Below are 26,359 nucleotides of genomic sequence, written 5' to 3'. Positions count from 1 at the left end.
ACCACGTGCCGCCGTTGACCCTGGCCATTGACCGAGCATCCCAACGTTCCTACCAGCTCCCTCTGCAGGAATGCGTTATTGCTTGCAGAAGCGAGCGAACATTAGCCCTTCTATCGTCAAAACACAACAAAATACAAGCTGCCCGATGAATTAGTATAAATAGTGGTAGTGAATGCTTTTGTATTTCCCCATCTCTGCATCTATTTCTGTCGCAGAAAATGCTCGCGTTTCATCACACGATGTTCCGTACTTTTCCATTTTCTCGCCGCTTAAATTTGCACGTGTGTGTGCATATATATGTGTGTGCCGGTTTCCTATACATTCCGATGCAAAAAATAATTACCGATAGTGCAGCAATTTGCCTCTAGATTTACTCCCATTCGTGCCCAAAATGGCTTTCCATCGCCCCCCCCATCGCCAAGAATGACACGTTAAACATGCAAACGCCGAGTGTGTCTGATGACAGTGTAACGTCTGTTAAATCTCATGAGCGCCAGAGCGTGATGAATTGTCATGTACGAATGTTCTGAGCATGTACAGTTGATGGTTTAAATGCCCCCGTGCAGCTAAGCCAAAAGCACAGCCTTGTCTCCAAACATATTTCAAAGACATGAAGACACGAATGATAATATTGCGTGTCACGTTCTGCCACCCTTCAGTACAGGTGTCTTTTGACCTCATAATTAACCTGCCATAAACCTCAAGTTTCAAGTTTCATTTATTAGGTTTAGCCCTGTGAGCCATGCGGCTCTTGAGTCGGGTGCAACCGCAACAAACGAAATATGAACAGAGAACATCTTAAAGCGACAACGCGCAACAGAAACATCCTGGATAAACCAGCAAATCTTCCAGAAAAAAATACCGTATTACAACGCTGTGTGCAAAAATCCCAGTGTGATGCAAGACAAACAATAACAACCATAAGACAATTTAGATTCAAGTTATCAGGCCAACTCCGCACTTCCGCAAGAAACATGGCTTAACCATATGTTTTAGAAATCACCAAAATAAAACTATAAAATACATACATAGTGGTCAGCACACCATACGATTGTACCCGAGTTCAACTCCCGGCCACGGCTAACATCACAGTGAGGAGCTATATCTGAACTAGTCCCTGACTTCCACCATATAAACTAAATTAAAATATATATTTTACCAGGTAAGGCCCAGAGCTATATAGCCCTTTTTTATAAGCGATCTGGCTATCACAAATGATAGCTCAACGAAGTGGCTCATCATGTGAAAATTTATAGCAGCCAAATACTCTAAACGCACCTTGATTCTAAATGTGGAGAGGGAAAAACCGGAGGCCCCGGAGAAAAATCAATGCGACCACGATGAGAGAGAAATTAAAACTCCAAATATACACGTGTAAGGGTCGGGATCTAACCCACGACCTCCTATATACCAGGCGAGGTAGTTAACATCTCGCCACCTCGAAGTATGGTCATACAACCATCGTGACCAACATGGCACAGACGCATCCATCTGTCTAGTAGTGGATTGACAAATGTCCACGATTTATTTGAAAACTGCTGAACTGTACTGTCTGCTACAGATCACACAACATTATGAAGTTGCCTTGGAGGTGGGTGGGCGGCTGCACAGCATGGCATCTCAATGTCTGTGTTATCCACCAACTCTGTTTGCTTGTTGATGGATTATACATGCATCAGCGCCATTAAACGTCGTCAACAAAGGACAGCTGGGCAAAAAATTCAGTTAAAGATTTTTTTTTAATCAAGGGTGTTTCTTCATATGCATTGCTTATCACGGTTGCTGATGTAGCACACCAGTAAAGATTTATGCAGCACTTTGTCAATCCGCTGCTGGATGAAGGATTCCCCAACAGTATTGGTCATGGAAATTGTTGGACCATGCTTTCCCACCAGCCCTTTCGTGAAAATACTGCTGAATAATGGTCTCATTACACCGTGTTGGGTCATTTAGGTTGTTTTACCATACTTCACCATGCTGGTCAGTGTGGGTTGTGAAGTAGTGTGGAGCTAGGACCGGTTCAGATATTATTCGCCGCTGAGTCATCCAAATTGCGTGTAATTCCAGGTGTTCGCTTGTTTATCAAGGACAACCTCAATGAGTATCATGACTCTTTCAGGAGGCCCCTGCCATACTTCTGCCATAGGAGTCTACGAGTGCTGTCTATTACAATCTGCGGGTCATTTTTTTTTATTTGGCAAATTGGGACCGTGACACCGGCACACAATGGCGTCACCTTGCGACAGACGTTGCGAGGTCTTTAACATCCGACTGTCAAGTGGAAGGCGCGTATGTTTACGGTTAATGCAACGGCAGTCGTGAGCAGGGTGAGTGCCGGATTCGAACGGTGAATTTCTGCAACAAGCGGCGAACGTGGTAAAGCTGGCGTGCGCCACCAAAATGATTCAGCCGCAGGGATAAATGGCCACTGCTTTTGTTGATGGTGGGGGGGGGGGTAGCTATCCCTGTTGAGAAACTGAATGAGTAAATAATTGTCCTCTGTCATTTGAGCTACCTCTGCCTGTCGTCTACTCTGTGTCCAATGCTAACAGGCGTCTCTCTCTCTCTTACTCCGGATCATCAAAGCAATGCTGCAGTTGCCACCTAGCGGCTGAATCCCCGTACTGCCATTTCTAATAACATGACGTAAACCAACTACGTAAGATGCATAAATAAATAAATATCGCTATTCTAATTTGTAAAAGACAATAACCTATCACAGCAGCAACATGAGTGCGGGACGGGCAACCAACGGTTTCAGCAACGCCCAAAAAACGTGTACTGTGTGGACAAAACTTTTCAACAATGCAGATGACCACAATGCAGCTCAAGGACTGGTGGTTTTACATCCTGTTTAAGGCTGAGAATCTTTTTTCACAGTGCATTTTTTTGTGCGTGGCGTTAAACGATACCACGCAGTAAACCAAAACACACGTCCATCTCCCACATGCATTATACCATTTCCGGCTTGAGGAGCGTAATGCAATTGATGTTGTAACGCGCCAACTCGTACACTGCAGTCAATTAATCAAACTGTATTTCTTTGAGGCCGACTTTCTTAAGTCCCAGGTCTCTGTACGTAAAATTATCCTCCTTTAAATGTTTAAAACCAAGCGATTATATAATAGAAATTATGTTGATCCACAGCCATACGTTTTGTAAAATGAATGTAGTCTTCATCTATGAAAGCCAGGCTAAACAGGTATGTTTTTTTATGTTTAACTTTGGACAGGCAGGCAGTGGTTTATGACAACAGAAAAATGACTGAATACATGAGATTAAATGTATGGTAAGGAAAAAGCCCTACAGAATACGAATGATTGAATTAAATCTAGCTTCGTTTTATCTGCAAGATTTTGACATTTCCCATTCGGGGTTAGGGGTACACTTAGAATGATATAACAATGTAAAGATGGCCTTTTGTCAATCCATTGCTGGATGAAGGCCCCCCATGCTGTGCGAGTCATGGGGATTGTTTGACCATACTTCACCACCCTGGTCAGTGTGAGGTGGGAAAGGAGGCAAGACTGGTTCAGATATCACTCGCCGGGGATGTTAGCCACGGCCGGGAATCAATCTCAGGCCGCCAAGTGCACGGCCCAGTCCGCCAACGGCTATGCCACCAGTCCACCAAAACCTACGCCTATTTACGAGCAATCAGATTCCATCGACCAGTTTCATGAACAAAGAATCAGCTTCCTCGTGGTATCCTTCCGCGTTGCAGTGTTACACTCAAGGAATGTTCAACGCGTCCGAGATTACGTCAAGCAGGGAGATGGAGTGATTAAAATTAACTGTGCAGGTGCTGGGTGGATTGTTACATCGCGGGATCGTGAGAGGTAGTGATGACGGCTTGGGGAGGCCTTCATCTAGCAGTGGATTGGCCACGGATGATGATGATGATGAAGCCGAGTATTACTGAGATGAAATGCAACAAAATATTTCACCATCTGTGGAGCTAGACTCCATTTTGTCAGCACACAAAAAAATACGTAATCTTCATGAATTAAATAAAAAAAATAATGGGCTACAGTAAATAAAAAAACACCACCTCAATTCTTTGTTGCTTTAAAACAAAAATAATTACGTTTAATTGACTAACATTATTGACTAACATAACGGGTTCTTTCCCCCCCCATGTTTTTTCAATTCTGTTTGTTGAAGGGGTGACTATGTACTCTCTATACGACAGTATTCTGTTTGTCAACACAGTTGCTCATATAATCTGTCACATTACTGGTGTCCACATTGTTTGGCTGCCTCTTGACACAAGCTCAATGCATGTAGGCGATATGAACCGTCGTCTTGTAGAGTTGTATTCCAATTGTGTTGCTATTTTGGCCCGTCATCCAAATTGCATTCCATTACATTCTTATGATGATAATATCATGATCATTAACAGCAGCCAATGATCTATCCACTGCAGGATGAAGGTCACTCCGAGCTGTCGCCATAGCTCACGGTGTTGTGCTGCAACAATCCATCTTGCCCCCGCACAACGGATGATCTCACCGTTACATTCAATGAGCTATTACATTTGTGACGGAGAACTGTTCCTAAATATACATTTTCACTGATACCCGAGGATCGCCAATGGACAACGTGTCGAGGAAATGTCTATGACACCTGACGTTTGTGAGAACTGCATACGGAATAAATAAAGATAAAGACAAATATCCCGCCTATACCCTTCAACAGATTGTTGCGGCAAGCGCTGCTTGCGAGCCCTCATTATGATGGCCAGCACTGCACTCAGCGTATCAGTGTGGTCAGCACCACACCCTACCGCCCTTGTCTCCTCAGTGCTGTTTACACACCGCACCAGGTACAAAACGCTGGGCCAACCTAGGGGAGGGCAACGAAACAATTTCAGCTGTCGCTCGCCACTGATGTTAGCCGTGGCAAGGCATCGAACTCTGGTCTCAGGGTTCACACGTCAGCACGCTAACCATTACACAGCTCCAAATAGTACGGTTGGCACGGTTGGTTACGTACGGTGCGAAAGAAGCTCAAAATACGTACGTACACCACAGCTCCCCACTAGGTGGAGAATTGTGCACATAGCTCGGCATTCAAAGGATGGGAAAGCTTTCTCAAAGTCAGCTCCTCGACCCAAACAGGTCTAATGGCATTAGCAACTGATCGTAATCCACTTTGAAGGAAACTAGACAAGCATAATGCAGGCAATCTTTTTACTAGCCAAATATGTCACCATGCAATTGCTTGCTCGCTCTACTGGTAACCAAAGGGCCTCCAAGACAGTCATAGAAACCCCCCCCCCCTCTCAGGGTTATTTTGGCCTACTCTTCCACACTGGGCATATCTGCAGGTGGGAGGACCTGCACTCAACTCGACCTGCCGATCAACGATCTGTTCTGCATTCATATATATTGCTGAATGAGGCATGGGAGAGACAAAAAAAATACTCAATGATTTAACCGACACGCCAGGAGATCGAACCGGCGACCTCTAGATTTCAAGTCCAGTGAAAATAATCAAGACTCACCATGATTATACTCTCCTAATCATTGTGAAACCGGTCTATAGTTGTGTCTCTGTTTCCCATTGCTGCAAGTCCGTTGGTCACATTCTGCTCATTTTTTTTCTTTGATGGTGCCAAGAGGACCACAATGCAGTTCATCAGAAACTGTTGGTGGTTTTCGCATAGAACGCACAAGGCCGTGCACTTTTTATACACGGTTCTCTGTGTTATTGCAAACACTGCACCACGGCAGCGTCCTGCTCACTCGTGTGTATATATATACATAAAATAATAATAGTACATTTATTGAACGGATCATCAATGCTATTGCACATCCGGACCAGCGGCAGTATTTTCGTACGCATTTCCCCCCCCCCCCCAATCCCGCGCCACCCCATCCTCAGGTCCGCCGGCTCAATACATCCCGTATCTATTTCAGCCAAGCATTGTGAAGGTGACAGGTAGGGTCAAGGGAAGCCGCCCTATACGGCCGAGACACAATTGACCTTATCGCGCTACGGCCCAATCCAGGCGGGCGGATGAATGAATGGACGCCGTGGATGAATGAACGAACGAATGAATGAATGGGAGCGCGCAGGCGGTACGTCGCGCACCGTATTGGGGCGCACGCGTGCCTCCTTCTGGCATCAACTGCGCAGCACGCAGGGGCCTGGACATCTTGCGGTCCTGCACGGTTACAATCAGCTCCAATGAGCCTTGTGTCAAAGCCAACATTTGAATACAGAAAAAAAATGTATGAACCTCAACAGCAACCTACCCCCCCACGCTACACACATAAAGCATAATTATTCATCGCGATGTCTGAATACAAACCCACTTAACGGAGGATTTGTATTAACGTGGGTTTTATTATTCTGTTGCGATCATTGAAAAGGTGGAAAAAACAAATTACACCGTTCACTGGTTGAAATATCCAAGAAGGTATATTGCTTTACAGAGCCGCTGTATTTTCTCGTAACAATGCGAATTATCGAACGGCAAAATTATTTACCTCACAGAGTCTCCCAATGATTTTTTTTTCTTTTCTGGAGGTGTCCCGCATGGGGATGTCTGGTTAATCCCGTGAATGTGGTTGGCTTCATGTGGGAAGGAACCTGGAGGACTGTATTCGTAGATGACCAAGCACAGATTTGGCTGTGACAATCAACACTGCCACCTCCCGGACACCTCAAGGCCACATTCAAAACTGTTTTTTTTGTATTTCATTAAAGTCATTCACGAATCCTGGAATTCAACTAAATATAAGTGTACAAAAGAATATTCACGTCGGGGAAATTATTTATATTTCCGAAACATGCTTTGATCAGGTGCGTTTTCCCATTGGTTCGTATTGCTTTGAAAGGTCAAACGAAATTCAAATGTAACAACTTGAAGTGTTCAAATTATAACGCTTTAATCACGACCAATGTCAGCGTACTGAATAAAATAACGTTAGCCGAGAGCGCAATATCTGCAATGCCAATCATTGTGGTAGCAAAACAAAACGCATGGCATTACATTTTAACTTAAAACGTGAACAGACAGACCTTCCCCCTGCAGGGTATAATGCTCAACAATGTTTGGACAATCATTTTGTATTTGTGAATGATGCGATGACACTTTGTATAGCTTTGCAAATAAATTATTTGTTCAAAAGTTTCCGCCTCTCTTTCACCAAAGAACTACAATGCGTCTAAGTGCATAGAGCATCCCCATTCAAACCCAGCGTAAGTTATAACACGACACAAACAGTGAAAATCTCCCGCGAATCTCAATACTTTTCCAAGAGGCTCCTGCCGCATTGGGCTGGGGTATTTATGTATTTATGCCAATTCCAGTACCGTTCGTGAAATGTTTTGGCTTCACGTGGGAAGGAAACCGGAGCAACCAGAGACAACTTTTTGACAAAGTAAACCACAAACCGTAACTCACCTGACCCCAGCATCCCATGATCCACGGCTTAGGGCAGACGTCGCAGAAAGCATCTAAAAGGGGCATCTCTTCTGGTGGCCTCTCTTCCCAATGTCCTGAAGATCTCCGTTGTCAACATTCGAAGAGCAATGCACGTTCTTCTTGTCATATAGAATAACGTGTCCTCTCCCTTACAAATTATTCGTGTTTTTTTTCTTGTCTCCCCACCCCCCTCGTCGTATTCCGGCGTCTTCAGCTTTGCCTTTTTGTTTGAAGTCCAACGACCCCCCTTCACACAGCGTCACAATGGAGCTCTTAAGCATCCAGCAAGTTTTCTTCTTAATACTTCAGTTCCAATCATCCCTGGAGAGGCGTGCTGAATGAGGTCTTCGAGAAAGTCAATGTAAAAGTGTGTCCATTATTATTACGTCCAAAAATACGATCATTCCTTCAATATTCAACGGAAGGTGAAAATAAATCGATGCACTCCTCCTCTGGGCTTTGCAAATCTGCGGGTGCAGGCCCGGTACAAGGCAAAGGTCCCCCGTACAGCCTCAGCGGACTTTTGGGGCAAGTTGCTATAAGCGAGCGAGAGAAGTGGGGTGGCTACCACCACGGGCGGGGCCGCCTTTGTCTCCCTGGAGGGGGTGGTGGGTGGGCGATGCTTGCACGTCGCACCGGAGTACTGCACTCGCTTGAGGCCGAGTCGACCTAGGGGAGGCCCGGGACCGGTTCAGATAATCCGTCACCGGTATTGGCGGTGAATCGTAACCTCGGCTTCGCCAGTTTTCGCAGCGCTTTCACCGCTCCACCCTAAGCGCAGGCCCGGCGCACGCACGGCACCAAACACGTGCGCGGCAAGTCATCAAACCCGGGCACGTTCGGACCGACCTGCAGCCGCCGTCATTAACATTCTACCTACCCACCCCCGCAACCCACCACCATCACACCGGGCGCTGCAGAATTCTGGGCGCCGAGCTCCTCAATGTCGTCTTGCGAGGAAGGGATGCGGGCCGAGTCGTCGCCACCGCAAGAAAGAAAGGGAGAGAAAGAGAGAGAGACGGCGGTCGAGACGGCAGCGTCAACAACGAACGGCGCAATTTGCACGTGCATCCGAAGGCGCGCGTCCCCGGGACGTCGGTCCACTGCCCTCCCCCCCGCCACCAAGGGGGGTCTCGAGCGATCGCAATGGTGCGCCGCGGCCGCCTCCCCCGAGACTCGACGGCCCAGCAACGCACGGGGAGACGTGCGCCCGTAGCCCGGGCGATAGCCTTCGTGTAAACACACGAAGGCCACGGATTGCGGCCTCTGATGGTGCCGTCGCCGCAGCAGTAGCAGCAGCAGCCAGTAGCAGCAGCCAGCAATGGCAGCTACCACCCCCCCCACCACCAGCCCCAACCTCCCTCTCCTCTCTGTTTTCCTTTCCACCTTGAGGGATTCCCGCTTGGTTCGTCCTACCACCACCACCACCACACGCGCGTGCGTGCGTGCAAGCTCAAATTTTTTTTTTTGGCAAATGTATTCCTCGTCGAATTCCACACAGTGCACAAAGCCTCTTCTTCCACCGTCTTCTGATTTAGATTACACAGCAGGATTATCACCGTCTCTGATTATGTCTGTATCGCTCTCTTCTTTCCCTCTATCCACACTGATTTCCTCCTCCCCTAAACCTTTCGCGGGCGCGAGCACATCATACGATCCACAAATAAATCAATGATGCGAGGTTGGCTTTTTTTCCGCCTACCCCCCCCCCCTTTCAAAACCCGCTAAACCAGCAGCGGCCGAAATGCTGGCAGGATGCGCTCAGCCTCGCTCTCCGTTCAGAAAAGAACGACGAGCCGCAAAAGGGGCCTCCTAATCCACAGACGGCGATGCACGTAGCTACTACGGTGGTGACGGTGCAGAGGCAGGCGCCGGGGTGAAGCTCACTGGACACCTATGCAAGGAAGGAGGGGTCCTGGCACTCAGCCCAGGCAGGCGATATGAACTGAGAACTAATGAGCACGCAAAGACACAATATAAATTGCGTCTTTCGATTTAAAGCTTTCGTGACTGCAAGGATTCATCATTATATTATTATAATATTATTATAAGTATTATTTTATTCCCATTCTACGTGCCTTTACCGAAATGGAATGAGAATATAATAATATATTATATTATTATAATATATTATTATAATTATTATTTTAGCCTCATTCTACGTGACTTTACCGAAAGAACCAAAGAAGATAAATTGTGTCCCCTATTTTTTTTTAAATATATGTGTTATGCCTTAATACAATTTTCATTCAGTGGCCAGAAAACGCATTTTGATGTAACGCAAATGCAACTTCAGAAACGGAAATGTTTCTAAATGTTTTGCAATTTCGTATCAATCAGGCCATTTATTGCTTCGAATAAAAGCAATTTTCATGGGTAATTTTGGTAAAAAAAATTCACCAAATTAACTGACAAATCGATCAACAACTGGCAACAAAAATGGCATGAGTTGCCGCAGTAAAAGAAAAACATCTCTGTGAACCGCAACAGCTTGGACGGACCAAAAATAAAAATGCTAATTTCGTAATTCATACGAATATGCATGCACATGGACGTAAAGTCCGCTCTCACGGGCAAAGGATTAAACAAACCTATGGCGACAAAAACCGAGAATAGCGACTGCATCCACTTCAACGAAGTGCCCTTGTAGCTACGTCATGGCAATCGGAACACGACCTGCCCAGCTATTGATGCCTCTGCCGTCACACCGCACGGCAGCCCAGGACCCATCCTTGCCATGCGGATGCTGTAAGCCGACGATGCTCCCAACGCCCCCGCAAACGGGCAGCCAATGGACAAATTCAAATGGCTGCCCAAATTCACCATCGGTGGGCAGTAGCGTCAGCGGCCACGGTCAATCTACTGCTGGATGAAGGTTTTCCCAAATCTGCTGCCAGAGCTCGCGATCCTTCGCTGAAATAATCCACCAGGCGAGCCGATTTCGTCGCTCCATCTGCTCAATAGATGCGTACCCGTCCCTGACTGCCACTCTCATTATGCTTGACCATGACATTGTAAGCCAACAACACTCATATAGCAAGGCAATGGGCATATTCAAATGGGCGACCCATTAGATGTTAAATAGTACGTGGTAAAGACATCATATTGGGCTGCTAATAAAAGTAGGATTGGGCAGGACATGTTTCTCTCGAAGAAGAATAAGCAGAAACGATGGCTGATGGTCTGGAATAGTGGCAGAGTGGCGGCCAAAGGAGTGAACTCGCCTCAGAGTACGTGCACAACGGAGATGAGGTGATGAGATCAGCTCGTGTGAAAGAGGTTTATTGCATCGCAAAACCGCGAGAGAAGGTTATGGCTTGGGGGATGGCTTCATCCAGCAGTGGGTCGATCGTGACTTATGAGGATGAATAGCATCTTATGTGATGTAACGATGGCATACACTTTGTGGTGTAGATGACATGACAGCGTTTTGGTTGTGGGGAATATTGATACCTCCTCTTAAGAAGCCCCAGTGTATCCGAGCACTGAGTGCATGGTGCATCATCATGTTCATGATCATCAGCATTATGAAATACAACAGCCATTGGAACAGGACCAGTCAGGAATGATACAACGCGGATTAGTCCCTACACACACAAGAACCGTTCCGATCAAATATTTAAAAGCCATATTACGAAAAAGAAAAACCCCTTAAAGAATGAATCAAGTTAACAGAATTGGAATGAATGTCAGGCCTAGGCCCTGTAGTGAATCTCAAGCCTTGTGTTGCATTTCTATGACATGGAAAGTGAGCCAGAGCAGCTCCTGCCCGAGGCTGCGAGCCTCGGCCACAGCTCCCACAATAGCTTGGCTGGAGCCAATGCGGCAAACCAGGCAAGCGGGCTTACACTTTTAGTTTTTATCTTTTCTTAATTCTCCCCAAATGTGTTCCGAATGTGCTCTAGTTACCCAAGTCATGAGACGATCCATTCAGATCTTCCGCAGTGTGGTGCAACCCCTCGTGTTATAGAATGACCCATGAAAATGGATATTACCGAGCTACTGCTGAGATGTCTTCAAGTGACCTTTGGTCCACACAGCAGTTGGCACCACTTCCATTACCTGATATTATTTTTAATACTCTGAGCTGGAGTCGAGCCAGATTAAGCACCGAACAACATTTAACTTCATAATAAAGGTTTTTGGGTTAAATCGCGTAAGTATAAATGTGTTGAAACCCTCAACCACCCAAAACAGCCAATTAGTCAGGGATTTGTCACGTAAACAAAACGCCAAATAGTTACTACTTCAGCCCACTAGTGTGTTGGAGAGTAAATCCACAACATTTACAATTTGAGTACGACGTTTCGCTCGTAATTACATCCAGCATCATCAGGCGAATTGCCCCACACACCGGTGGGCTGAACTAGTAACTATTTGGTGTTTTGTTTACATGACAAATCCCTTACTAATTGTCTGTGTCGAGTGCTGGAGGTTTTAGACACATTTATACTTGCACGATCTAACCCAAAAACCTTTATTATGAATAATATTGGTCGCGAAAGCCTACGTGTTAAACTAACATTTTACTTGATGGGTTTTCATTCAGTCATCGGCGACTGAACTGAGATCATCAACTCACTACACTTGACAACCCAATTTTATCACAGGCGGCCTGCCTGGATTCAAACTGAGGTCTTGGCTGTGCCAGCTCAGTGTTTGGGAACTTTGAGGCACCCGACCACCTCATTACTTAAAAAAACATATTTTAAAAACAATATTTTGTCTTTTGACCCAATTTTTTTACGAAATAAATATTGCTACTCTGAGGCCATATGGAGGAAAATGTGGTGAAATATCACTTACATGCTTAAAACTGAAAGCACAAGTGCACGCACTCAGATAAGCCAACTTGCTCGCTCTTGATGCCAATGACCCATGAAACAAATAAGCTACCATGGTCATTATCCGACTTCACCGTCGAGTCCTGTGATATCTATCGTCACCGTCACACCATTCTCAACACTCTCAAGGCCTGGTTCATTGCCAATATATTTCATATGCTCATTCTGCTCCGATTCAGAGATCGAAGGGGAGGGTTGTGTTACTTAAAGCAAACAAGGTCACTGCGAGGCATTTGTTCTACTCAAAAATGTGCTTTGAATGCTGCCAAACGGACATACCACCGTTATATTTAGCATATTTTATAAACATGCGCTGCGTTTAAACGCATGTATACAACTATTTTTAGATTTAGATAAACTAGTCCCCCCTTCCCCTCCCCCAATAGACTGACTAAATGTTTGTGCATTGATAAACAGAAGAAAGATAATATTGCTGACACGAGGGAGGATGAGAGGCTGAGCCAACCCGAGTTGGCATTTGAAACTCAATGCCGAGCTAATACTTCTGCTCTACTCAAGCAAACTAACTAAGCCTCAGTTAAACACCGTTATACACAACGAACCACCTATCGCACGACGCACAAATAACACAAGCCTCACATTATTCAGTAACACTGCGGCCTTGAAAGGAAAAAATATGTACTAGGACGACAAATTTGGAATTGGTCCTTCTTCATAGCAAATCAATCTGGCCGTATGAAGAATCATTTTTATTTATTTATTATATGCCACGTGGATCGGACATCTTGTGACACTGACAAAAAGTTGGAAAGTGTGCAAAGAAACATGATTGAGGTCAGGGGCGGAGCCAGGATTTTGACTTTGGGGGGGCTGACTTCAATATTCTGAGATATCCAGTGTTTATGTTTTCCAATGGGCGCCACAAATGTATTAAACAAATTTTATTGTATTTAAACGCAGAGTTTATTAATAGGTCGGAGCTGCTGACGTGGCTAATAAGTTCGATAAGTCCAAAAGGCTACAGCTCAAGTAGCCTGCAGGGCAGCACAAGGTGGCAGCCAGCATTTTGCAGCAGCCGGATATCCGGTTATCCCGATTACCGACTTTCCCAAATTTCAGGGGGGGCTGAGCCCCCCCCAGCCCCCCCTGTGGCTCCGCCCCTGATTGAGGTGCAAGCTTGGAATAACAAGCAACCGTGCTAATCGGAGGTGCGGGGGAAGGACAACAAACTGAACACAAAAATAATTTCTAAAAGAAATTATCTTTCAATCTAGATGATTGAAAAGTCCATTGCTCCAGCGGCTTTCTAATATCAGAAGGAAGAGAGTTCCAGACGGCCGCAGAAGCGCATCTGAAAGCGCACGGTGCAGTGACCGTCTTTGACTCGATGGCCAACCAAAAGCCCTGCCGCTCCTGCGAGGATGACCGGAGTTCGCGTGACGGTTTACGCTGCTCGGCAGTTGGGGAGGTGGAGCGATGAGTTCAGATCGTGTGCACAAGTTTTGAGGAATCACGGCATCGCGAGATGATGAGCGATAACATCGGCTGGGAGTGGCCTTCATCAAGCAGTGGGTAGATCATGGCGGACGATGATGAAGATGAATGAGTAGCAACACTTAACAAGGCAAGAGATGAGGCAAATTGATTCGTCCTTTGGGGTAGGGGTTGAGGGCTGGGTTGTGGTGTCAACGCTGAGGTGGGTGGGGGGGGGGAGCAAATTCTTGGAGATGGCATCACTCAAAGAAAAATCAACATCAACCTCAAAAAGGGCCATTCATTCCCGCCCCCCTCCATCGCAGCCCAAAATACGTGACGCAAACTGCCCGAGAAGTCAGCTAATTTTCTTGTGAACTATTTTTAAAAAAATCGTGTTTTCCTCTTCATCGTCGTCACAGCAAGCCATTCACAGAGAGACAGTACATTTTGTACACGTGCGTTCAAACGGCTTTGACCCAAATCACACTTGATCAAACAAGGCACCCAATGTTGTCAGACCTCGGAAGCTAAGCAGGTCGGAATCTGGCTCGCGTCCGGATGGACGACAACCATGCACACCATGTTTGTCACAGGCAGCTTCGGCGCTACATGGGCGGTCAGCAGAAAAGAAGTGCAGCCAAATGCACTGTTGCGCTGTACTTCCATGCTACCCCCGTCTATTGTCACCACCTTTACCAAAAACGCACTGACCGGCGTGGTGAAGTATGGCCAAGTAACCACTATGGCCTGCACAAAGAGGGCTAGGCCGTAATTCACCAGTCGATCGACAGGAGGGACACGCATGTTATGTTCCACACACCACAAATATAATAGTCTTCAACTTTACCTTAACGTGCCTTAAATCTCGCATCGTCATAATCCGTTGCATTTGTGAATCGCACTCGCGCTTTCACTCTGGCAAAAAAAACTTTTTTGCCTTCGTATTTTAATTGGGGCTGGCACACGCTCGCACCGCATGTATACGCTGCATTGATGAGAAATGTTCAAATTTGGCCATCAAAAGCCACCCACGCGCTTGTAAACATTGTCCGCTGGCGCCAGCCAGGGCTGCGGCTGGGGTAGTGCCCCGCCACACCGGGCCCCAACGCACACCACACCAAGGTGACCCTGCGGACGGCAAGCGGCGAGTTACGATGAATATTCAATCAGATGTTGTCCCCCGTTTCTCTGCAGTCAGCATGTCTTTGGTCGACGATCGCTCTTGAGGTCTGGACGCCGGCCAAAAAGGGCGACCAATCCGCTTTGTGCCACCGCACGCCTCGGGAAGGAATCGGCCCCTCTCCACCCTTGCACGCACCCAGGGCTGCTCTCGCGTGCCGGCACTTTCCCGAGCGAACGCAGCTCGGTGTTCTCACGGGGAAATCTGCGCTGCCAATTTTTTTCGGCTCGGGTTGATTGACGGGCGCCGCGGAGGCAAGATGTTAACTACCTCGCCTGATGTACAGGAGGTCTTGGGTTCGATGTCGACCCTGACCCCTGCTGTATATTTGGAGTTTGCGTGTCTCTCTCCACGTGGTCGCGTGGATCGTTCCCCGAGTCCTCTGTTTTTTCACCCTGCACATTTAGAAGCATGCGTTTAGAGTATTTGGCTGTTATACATTTCAACAAGATAAGCCGCTTCATTAAGCTATCATTTGTGGCCAGGTCGCTTCTTAAAAAGAGCTGTACAGCTCAGTTGGCCTTACCTGGTAAAATCGAAATAAAATCTTGACTTAAAGCTTTCGTGACTACAGGAATTCATATTCTTTGGGTCTTTCGGTAAAGTCACGTAGATAGGTTCAAAGAAAAGAACAAAAAACTACGAGGTTTCGATCGCAACACAAGCGTTTGCCATCAGGGAAAAAAAAATGTTCATAGTTAAGATTGACCATCAAGCGCTCTCACCAATTCACTCCGGTTGCTCGCTCATCAGCGGTCAGTCACCTGCTTATCGCTCTTCCATTGCTACTATTGCTCCTACTGCAACTATACCGGTTACCATTCCCACGAACTTCACTTGTCGATTCTTCAGCTCATGTGGAGGACTCGGCCTACCACAATGGTTGTTGAATCTCATCCACACCCTGTTCACTGCGGGGGAAAACACTTATCTATTGTCCTCTATCCTGGCACTGCTACACCTCGAAATTCCCCCCGTTGTCTCTCATTTTGCCAAGTGCTTCTCACTGTGGTCAATTTAAGAGGACGTTATAAACTCATCTCGGATACCTTCAAAGGAATGCTGTTTGTTGCTGTCCGCTTGGCATTCTTTTTGATGACCTTTGGACCTGCGCTCAGCAGCTGTGATAAAAAAAAAACCCAAACAAGAAAGCTGCGGCCCGTGGCACCCAACACTCGCTCCTGTGACCTCTCCTTTGAGAACCTCGGCGGAGCCTGTGAACGTGGACCCTTTCTCACCCCCCCCCCCCCCCGCTTACCCTCCCAACGCACACACCACTCACCTCCCCCACCAGCTCCCCCCGTGGGTGGTAAAGAAACGTGATCTGGGGCCGGTCACATGAGACCGTCAGATGGCGGCTTGAGGGGTCATGTCACCGCTAGCGTTGTCGATTTTTTTTGGAACTGTGGTTGGGGACGTGCGCAAGGCAGGCAGTGGCACGCGCTGCAGTCAACCGGCAGCAATGTGCCACGTGGGTGCCAGGGGTTAAGGTTTGCATTTGCATTCGGAGGGTGCGCTTTGGGCCGTGGTGCTGCCCAATTGGCCCCAGTGTCATCATGATCATCATCAACAAGTGGCGTCGTGCTGCTATTCAAAACAAAATGGAAATCTAAAGAGCGGTTTGCGGCCTACAGGCGAGACCATTCCCAATTTAGAACAAGTTAAAAGTGGTTTAATTACAGCCCTTTGATCGAATGATAATGCTAATACTTAAGGGTAAACCCATAACAGGTGCGTAACTAAAAACAATTCGGGCTGTCGGAACGACCACGTTAATAACCACGCCGTATCTGTGGGCCATTTGCCGGGCCAAGGAAGTGCTGCTGAGCCTCTATCGATGCCATATTGATACAAGCTGTGCGGTGGTGGCTATGCACGCCTGTAATCCAGAACTGGAGTCGAGGGTTGGGGGATCATACACCTGTTTTGAACCTCCCCATGGACGTTGGAGGAGGTGCCATACCCTGGCTTGCCAGCAGAATGCGGGACAGCAAGCGGACTAATCTCCATCTGTTTCCATCTGTATGGGGAGAGAGTGTTTCCCCATTGCGCCAGTGTGTGTTTTTCTCTCCCAGTCCTCCGGTTTCCTCCCACATGTATAATGGCTCATAGAATGGCTAAAAACATCCTAAAATAAAAGTGAAAATGCAGCAGGGCGCTCCCGAAAAAGAGTCCTTGAACACGGTGTGCCTTTCCTGGGTAAATAACGATTTTTTATTTATTAAATAATGATTATTATACTGAAGTAAGTGATTCTTAGAAACTCTTGTACCTGGGGCAATTTGGCAGAGAGTGAACCGTGTGTACCTGGGGACTTTGCTCTGATGCCTATTAATTTACCGTATTTTGTTTTCATGTCAGTGATTTTAGTTATATTTTTGTGACTCGGGTCACTCTTGCAAACGAGACTCTCTCCTCGTCTCTCGAGTTCTCACGTCGGTAAACACATTTTTTTTTTTTAAACTTGAACTTTCGCAGATGGCGCCATCGCAAGCGCGACGAACACTGGCAAAGCGTGTTGATGAAACCTAATACGCAAGCAAGGGTCAGGTACGTGGAGGCCACGGGATGACACCACAGTTGCATGCCAGTCATTCACGGAGGACCTTAACGCCACACGTTAATGGAGCGAGAGGCCGCGCACTGCAATTGCGCACACGAGCCAGCAGAATTAAACGCAAAAGGCCTTCAATTTGGAATAATGATGAAAATAAATATTGCGGTGCATTAAAACAAATGGACATGAATATAACATTGTATTGGGATGGCACAATGGTGTGACGGTTCGCGCACTGGAACTGCAATGACAGAGGTGACTGGTTCGAATCGATCTCCCAGTTTTGGAAGTTTAAACGATGGTACAGGCTTCTTGAGTCGCTCTGGAAAAGTCCGTCCATCAGTATCAGTGGGTAAACCAAAGTTAGTTGATTGGCAGGACACGTTTGGCGGGGTCAAGATGTTTGGCCAACATGGAAAAAAATGCCAAAACACCCTCGAGAGGGGCTCTTTTGTGAGCTCCCTTTGAGTGGAGACCCTTCTGCCACCAGTGGCGTGAGACAGTAATTGCACGGTTTTACCTTGATTTGTTTCACGTTTTAACTAGATGGCAATAAGGTATTAGATATAGGCAAAGCATTGTCTCATTTTATACTGATAACAGTGCCTCCTACAACAACCTGGTTACATTCGCCAGTTCTCGTGAGATGTTCTCATGAAGACTCGTCAGGTCAGGGCTTGAGAGGAAAAGAACATTGATAGGGCACCATTTATGTAAGGGACAGGAGAGAACTAATCTTGACTCTTATACATTTAAAAGAACCCCTGAAATGTCAAGATTACTACTCTATCAGCATTCTACCCATGAAATTAAGATCCCATTGATTGAATTCTGGCCAAAGGTGTAAATATGCGATCTTCAAAAAGGCCACAATGAAACGTGGTTACCCAGGATGCAATGTCAGCAACTTCTGTTATTACTTTTCATACAAATAAGTGTATGCGAAATACATGTTTTGACATTCGAAGGGTTTGTTACTCATATCTACGAAAGAATCATGTCCATATATTACATATATTGTTCATGTGAAAAAGGCACCATGGTCGAAAGTGCAATCTCCAACTATTATTCACTCAATTTCTCTGGCCTCTCTACTATGAAGGACCATTGCCCGAAACGTCGTTCATTATGTGTACATATTCTCTTCAGGGGAATGTTGTTGACACATGTACTGAGTCGATGTATTATTCCCTCCGAAATCAGTTAGATGAGCAACGTGTGAAAAGAAGACAATGATGGTACAACAACGACATGGAAATACTGGTCCTTGTCACAAGCACGTGGTATTTCTAACCACTGGTACAGCACACAAAACCGAGAAGCGGATTGCCTGACAGCGCCAGTGATTGAGGTAACTTACTTTTAAGACCAGAAATGAAAAGGCACTTTCACTGCTTACGGACTAACAAAGGTGATATATTTTCTTTAAGTAGGCAATGGTTATTAATAAATTAATAACACAATGTTACAGCTCTTTGTCAACCCACTGTAGGATAAGGTAAGACAAAGGATGAAGGCCACTCCATGCTGTGTGTTGGTTATGGGGAAGGGGGGGGGCGGGTCATTTGACCATACTTCACCACTCTGGTTAGTGTGGGCTGGTAACGGTGAAGGCCCAGGGCCGTTTGAGATATCCCTCACCACTGACGATATAACCACGGTCTTGAATCGAACTCGGTTCAACGGAGTTCATAGCTCAGTGCTATGACCACCGTTTACAGATTTGTGTTGTTGTTGTTGTTAAAAATTCGCTCCTATTCATTTCACGATGACGCATTTAGTTGTGGTGACAAACGTGGCCGGTGACGTCGTGATGATCCGCTTACAGATCCCTCCTGCCGGCCACGTGAATGGGAGGGAAGGGGCGAGGATAGCAAGAGGTGGGGTCCGGGATGATAACCATCTGACATTTCGCAGGTGACCGAGAGGATTCGAGAAACAAAGTGCGCAACAAACAAAACAAAAACAACGTGAACTTGCGTTTCTGGCAGGGGAGGTGTTTGGAATGTTAACCCCCCGCCCCACCCCCCTCTTGAAGAAGATTAAGTCGGAGGTGTTCTAAGCGACTTACTGAGGAGTTGGCGCATCATGGTGCAGGCAGTGACTCGGGAGAACATATCCACCGCCCAACGGAACTGTAACTGTGTAAGGAACTCCATCTGCGAGATTATAAATATCCACAATGGCACGACGCATGGCAACCGGCCTTAACAGAAACAAACAGACGTGAGTGGCTGTGCCGGGATGGATGGATGGGAGAGTAGGGCAAGAGTGTCACATTACAGATCATGCCAACCGGGAAATAAGCCACGGGGCACCGTGTGACACCACACGCAAGGACCGCAGGGGCCCCCTTCACTGTCCACACTTAGCAAGACATGGCTCCCCCCCCCCCCCCGCCTCTCATATCCAGAGCACGAGATTTCACCAACAGCTGCACTGCACTTTGGCTTGATATCTACACCTTTGATATTTTTCTTTCCCTTACCCCAATTGTAACCCGATCGCGCTATCGGTGTCGTGTCACGGGCCGAAGAATTCGTTCGAATATCCGAGCAGAGGCGTGCGACCCGTCACGCTCGAGAATGGTCTGAGGAAGCGGATAGCACAAAACTAATCTTGAAATCCCTGCCATTGACTTTCCCACCATCTCCACGACAGAGAGAAAAGTGCTTTTTTGCATGGTCGTCAAACCAGCATTTTAAATATTAGTGTAGGAAAGTAACCAAATTAAGAACCGAATTGAATGTCATGTTTTTTTTTTACAGTCATTGGTGAGCGGCCTGAGACCATAACCTCACTAAAATTGAGAACCCGGATTAATCACAGGCGGCTTGCCTGGATTCGAACCCATGATTTCAGTGATGCTAGCTAAGCACTCTAACTTATGAGCCACCTCTGTACTTTAAATTTATATTCTGTAGGGAGATATGAAACATTCCATCAAGGATCTAATACATATATTCTGTATCCTGATCTCCTTCATCCGCTCAGTGTCAACAAATATTTAGGGTTGTGTCGTACGGAAGCCTCTTGGAACTCGAGCTTTGACACGTGAAAGTTCAAATTGCTAGCACGTGCAGAATGTTATCTTCATGAGAAAATATCAATGAATCAGATTTTTCTCGCCATTTTTCGAATCCTGTCACGTGACAGCGCCACATTCTGGCGGGGATTGCAAAAAGTGATTGGTGCAAGGACTTCAGAAAAAAATTACCAACGTGTCTGCTAATTGCAACAGTTATAATCGCCTTTTGGCGTCATCTGGTCGAGCACCAATTGGGTCGAGGCTCAAAAGAAAGCCGTTCCTTGGTGTGGACCAATCAGTTTCAAGGACAATGCATCATATATTATCATAGTATGCTTTTTGTTTGCATTTTGACTGCAGGTATTGTGGTTAATGCAGACATGAATCCTTGTAAAAAAAGGTTTCAGTTTTGTTGCCGGAAAAAAAAGGGGAAAAACCCTATTATTACCTTTTGGTACTGGCAAAGGAGGTCTAATGATGAAGTTATAATCAGTTTAAGCGAACAACGATGAGAAACAACTTCACAGCGTCTGCATCGAACACCTGTGGGTCAGCACTAGATGACAACTTCTGATCAGAGATATTATCCTATTTCATATTCACATAGATCGCTTCGCTCAAGGTTCAAAAAGGGGTAATACAAAAAATAGGGTGATTTAGATGGCAGGTGCATTGTGCAGGGGCCGAGGAATGAGTGACCGGGACAGAGGGCACGTGGAGGTCACAAATAGGGGAAGGAGTGGAGGAGCGAGGGGTTTGAGAGTACAGGCCAAGACATCCAACAGTCAAATGAAAAAAAAAAGTATTGAGGATCTTAAAATGAGAAGCGGGAGAAACATTCTATCCCATCCCGATTGGCTCCCTTGTTTCATTTATTATCAGTGCAATTGCATGTTTTCATTGTCAAGGAAAGGGCTGACACGTTTATTCATGTTAGTCTTTACATTCTCACTTGCGTATGTGTTATTGCATTTTGTATGACAGGCATCAAATCGTAACGTTCGTCAGTAAAAATAAATACAACTGCGATAATGTTATATACTTAGTTCTTTCGGTAAAGTCACGTAGAAGGGAAACAACAAAATAATAAAATATATATAAAACAATAAAAATTCTCACGATGTTTCGACCATAACACAAACGGTCGTCTTCAGGTTGTGTTATGGTCGAAACGTCGTGAGAATTTTTATTGTTTTATATATATTTTATTATTTTGTTGTTTCCCTTCAACGTGACTTTACCGAAAGAACTAAGAAAAAGAATTACTGCAGTCACGAATGCGATAATGTTCTCAAAATTTTTTTTTTAATTATCCAACTATTTCAAGTTTATCTCCAAGGGTTCCGCAAAATGTACCTTTTTCTTCACGGAAGTACGTTTATATTCTTAGTTTTTTTGGTAAAGTCACGTTGAAGAGAAACAACAAAATAATAAAATATATATAAAACAATAAAAAATTCTCAGGACGTTTCGACCATAACTCAAACGGTCATCTTCAGGTGTGTTGGTTTGCATAAATTTATTTTTAAACGGCGCATTTTTTTAAAATAAAAAAATAAATTTATGCAAACCAACACACCTGAAGATGACCGTTTGAGTTATGGTCGAAACGTCGTGAGAATTTTTTTATTGTTTGATATATATTTTATTATTTTGTTGTTTCTCTTCAACGTGACTTTACCGAAAAAACTAAGAATATGAATTACTGCAGTCACGAAAGCTTTAAATCAAAATTTGGAAGTACTTTTGGTTAAAACGAGCACGACGAAGTGTCATAACTGCACGAAGCAAGTGTCGAGTAAGCGTACGGAAGTTGTCGAACGCGCCCGGGACACGGACACCCAAGAGCTTCTGGCATTCCCATTTGCGAAACAACAGTTTGCGGCGAAAAAGCAACCGTGTCGCCTCAAAGATATGAGCGGAGCGGTGACCCTGCATCCCGTGTTTAAATCGCCATGAGCAGAGATATGCGTCCTGGCTCTTACTCATGGAAAGAAGGTATTTATAATCTCTGCCCCCTGTATCATGTTCAAAACCCGCTTGTGCGTCAAACACAGGCGCGTCAGTCGTTTATGTCACGTAATACGCGCACAGTGATTTACAGTAGTCACCGGTTGTTTATGATGATGCGAGCGGTGTCGGTATGAAAACGTGGATGCGCGCGCGCGTGGGAGATCATGTTTACCCGCTGGCAATGCAGGAGAGAGGTGGCTCTCGGAATGCCGCTATAATGTCTGCAAAGTAATTTGGATACGTGGGAGCGACGGTAGCTCCCCTCCCGTTATTCGTCCGGGATATGCAAGTGGACTTTGAGTCAGGCAGCAGACGCCGCCGCCGCGTCCGACTGCTCCCTTGCGGAGCAAAGTGTCGTGCCGCGCGCTCCGTGACCTGATATGAACTGAAAGGTGGAGAGTGACGGTGGTGAGCAGCGAGAGGAACGGTTTTGCGGATGGGTGTCAATGTGCAGCCAGACAATCGTTGATGGCTTTCTGAGACTCCCAAGGACGGATGCTGGCGGTGGATCAGAACGTGCGTCAATGCTTTGGATGAATAGTCGTTATGCTTTTATTTCGGGGCGCCAGGGTGGCGAGATGTTAGCTACCTCGCCTGATATACAGGAGGTCGTGCGTTCGATCCCGACCCTGACGCCTGCTGCATATTTGGAGTTTGCGTGTCTCTCTCCCCGTGGCCGCGTGGATTTTTCTCCGGGTCCGCGGATTTTTTCCCTCCACATTTTTTAAACATTCGTTGCGAGTACAGTATTTGGCTGCTGAGCCATCATTTGTGGCAGCCAGGTCGCTTCTGAAAAAAAGAGCCACATAGCTCAGTGGGGCCTTACCTGGTAAAATAAACGTAATTGAGTTTTTAGTTAAATGTTATTATTTTTAACGCGAGCCCGATACAAAGCGCCGGTCGCCGAACGGAGATGGGGGGTGGGGGGACTAAAATTCCGCCAACAGCAGCAGCGACAGGGCCTCAGTGAAAGGGGTAGAAACTGGGCTCACTGCCCCACCCAGGTGGGGACTACGAGCGGGAAGAGGGATGGCATTAACTTTTATACGTGGGAGGGAAAAAGAGGTAAGGGGAAAGATAACGAACATACTGAGAGGAAGAAAGGAACAGGGGGAGGAGGGGGAATGGGTGGTGGGGGGGATATCGTTATGTGTTTGAATGTTTATAATAGGCTCCTGCCAGACTAGAGCAGTACGAACAAGAGTAATCGCCGTGAATTGAGACTGTGGCATTATTTAGAGCCCTTTGTCAATCCACTGCTGGATGAAGGTCACCCTCAAAATTGCCAAGGGTTTGTTTTTGCAAGGCTCCAACGAGTCTGCCAGTGCGGGCTGGCGAAGTGAAGGGGAGAGGGACGAGGCAGGGCCGGTTCAGATGTCAATTGCTACAGATGCTAGCCACGGCTGAGGCTCGAACTCGTGGTCACCAGGTTTGTAGTGCTGTACATGAAACCGCCTGCACCATCGCTCCCCCCTATGTGACCATTATTTAATATAATGACGACGATGCAGCAGTGATAAATCGTAAGACAAAAAACTATGCCATAGTTCTAAGAATTGTTTACAAAAATTGCTGTTACAATTGCAATAACAGTACGAGAGCGATATTTCTCAGAGAACATTACAATAATTGTATTCAGGAACCTATCACTGCACGTACAGAAACCTAAGATCGCACACCACACATCAAAACAGACAAACAGCTACTAATATATATGTATTTTGGGTTAGATCGCGTAAATATAAATGTGTCGTTAAAACCTGCCACCACCCGACACAAACAATTTTTGTTTGTTATGTACACAGAACATGCCAATTCGTTACTAGTACAGCACACCGGCGTGTTGGAGAGCAAATCCACAACATTTACAATCTGAGTACGGCGATTCGCCAGTAATTACAACTGGCTTCATCAGGCGACAGCCAAATTTGTGGAGAAATCCTCCTGTTTCGTTCCTTAAATAGAGGTGTAGATGTGATGACGTCACTTGAGAGCCCTTCACGTGCGAAGGGAGGCGGGGGGGGGGATTAATTAATGCAAAAAAATTACAATGGGTATCTATTGCCTGTTGGGTTCTTCGTATGGTAATCAACGCACATTACGCACGCACATTTTTCTTGTACGTCCTGTCGTTTGCGTGCAATAAAATAGCAGTACCTTTATTGTCAGCGTACAGGTAACCCCCATTGATGTATGGTGGCATGTATAGACATGCATTTAAACAATGTATTATTATTATTAGTTGATTCGCTTCCAAGCAGCACTAAGTCTGCAGCTATCCGAACAATGAAAGTAATTTTTTATTTCTCTCAATTCAGATATATTTTCTAATTAGTCTGGCCAGTCGTAGCTAGTTTTGCACAGAACTTCAACATTATCAAAATCAATTGAGTGTCATCTTTGGCACGCGTGTTCTGCCACTGTCGTATTAGGGAGTATTGAATATTTCTTCCAGTTTAACACGTAGGGTTTCGCAACCAATATCCATAATCGAGGATATTTAAGACCGAAACAGGGAGATGTCTCTACAACTCTGGCTGTCGCCTGATGGTGCTAGTTGTAATTACTGGCAAAACGTCGTACTAGAATTGTAAATGTTGTGGGGTTTACTCTGCAACACACCAGTGTGCTGTATTAGTGACGAATTGGCATGTTTTGTTCACGTGACAAACCTTACTTGTTGGCTGTCGGGTGGCGGCGGGTCTAAAGGCACATTTATATTTACGCGATCTAACCCAAAACGTTCTAATTATAAACAGCTTACACCAAGCCTATGTGCTAAACTGAGTTTCCCACAATATCTGACGGAGGACCGGCAAAATCACCCGCATCTTGTGCTCGCGCGACCCTGTGCTACCGAACTTTTTTTTTTGTTAAATAACAATCGGAGAGCACATCGATTCCAACCAGCGCGTGAATCTGAAGGCAGCAGCACCCCCCCTGGCAATTCCCCAGCCACATCGTAGACCGCAAATCCACAACCCTCGCAAACTACTTACCCTTCCCATTGCAGGACATCTCAGGAGTTATAAACACCAGCCGTCGCCGCCCGCAGCATCAAAACAATGAGCGCCCCCGGCTGCTCAAGGATCAATGCGAGCGCCAGAACTTGAGCAGTTAGAACAACAACAAAAACACGCCAGCTGATGTTGCATTGGGGGAAACAACGACAAAAAAAAGTCCACCGTAGAGTGCTCGGACACCGGCTCCAAGGTTCCGGCTCCTCCTTAGCACTGGAGCAAGGACGCACAGCACCTCCGCCGGTGGCTGACTACTTTCGAACGCCTCCGTGCAGGGCTAGGGCTTTTTACAACAAACCCGGAGAGGCACAGTGTGGGGCAAGCTAACCCGTTCACCCTACGTTTTATATATATATTTTTAAACCAGAACCTCGAACTCATAACAGTGCCAACGGAGTTATACAACAGGATGTGGGTGTTGAAAATGTAAGAATCCACTTTCGGGTATGCTTTAATTGATTTTGGCTTCTCGTTGCCAAAGTGTCCTTAAACGACTCCAGGGAAGGAATGCGCAGTGGCCACTAATGCTCTTCCCGTCAATCAGAGCCACTCGCCATCCGACCCCCCCCACCCACCGCTGTGCACTCCCCCCCCCCTTTCTAGCATTTCACACCCACCAGCGTTGATATTCCGTCTCAATTAAGGCAGTGAGAAAGGCAAGCAAGGGAGCGCTCGCAGACAGGCGCGTGTGAGAGGTCCGTCAAAATCATAAAATGTCAGAGGCTTTTTTTCGTAACATTGTACTACGGCAAATGAAAGCGCATTTTTTTTTTACGTTGCTGTGTCACTTAAAGGAAACTTTGCAAAACTGTTATGGTGACCCATAGATTCCTGTCGTTGCTTTT

General features: G+C 46.1%; 1 protein-coding gene across 11 annotated transcripts in view; it reads right to left on the bottom strand.

The window, feature by feature from the left end:
* Nucleotides 1-26,359, bottom strand: part of LOC116948926 (3',5'-cyclic-AMP phosphodiesterase 4C-like) — a 312,029-nt gene that overhangs the window by 65,627 nt on the left and 220,043 nt on the right. Inside the window, exon 1 of one of the 11 annotated variants that reach the window (XM_032966208.2) lies at nt 25,494-26,033. The exons of 9 other annotated variants lie outside the window; for them this stretch is intronic. In XM_032966208.2, the coding sequence (XP_032822099.2) occupies nt 25,494-25,502 (9 nt within the window). In that variant the 5' untranslated portion in view covers nt 25,503-26,033. Of the gene's footprint in view, nt 1-7,414; nt 13,897-25,493; nt 26,034-26,359 lie in introns of those variants that run through there. One more of the 11 variants, XM_032966206.2, reaches the window with a different exon arrangement.

The sequence above is a fragment of the Petromyzon marinus genome, chromosome 35 (genome assembly GCF_048934315.1).
Source record: "Petromyzon marinus isolate PM22_M1 ecotype Great Lakes invasive population chromosome 35, UKy_Petmar_22M1.pri1.0, whole genome shotgun sequence".
Lineage (NCBI taxonomy): Eukaryota > Metazoa > Chordata > Hyperoartia > Petromyzontiformes > Petromyzontidae > Petromyzon > Petromyzon marinus.
Note: the sequence above shows the minus strand (reverse complement) of the source record. Positions and strands in the feature narration are given on the sequence as shown.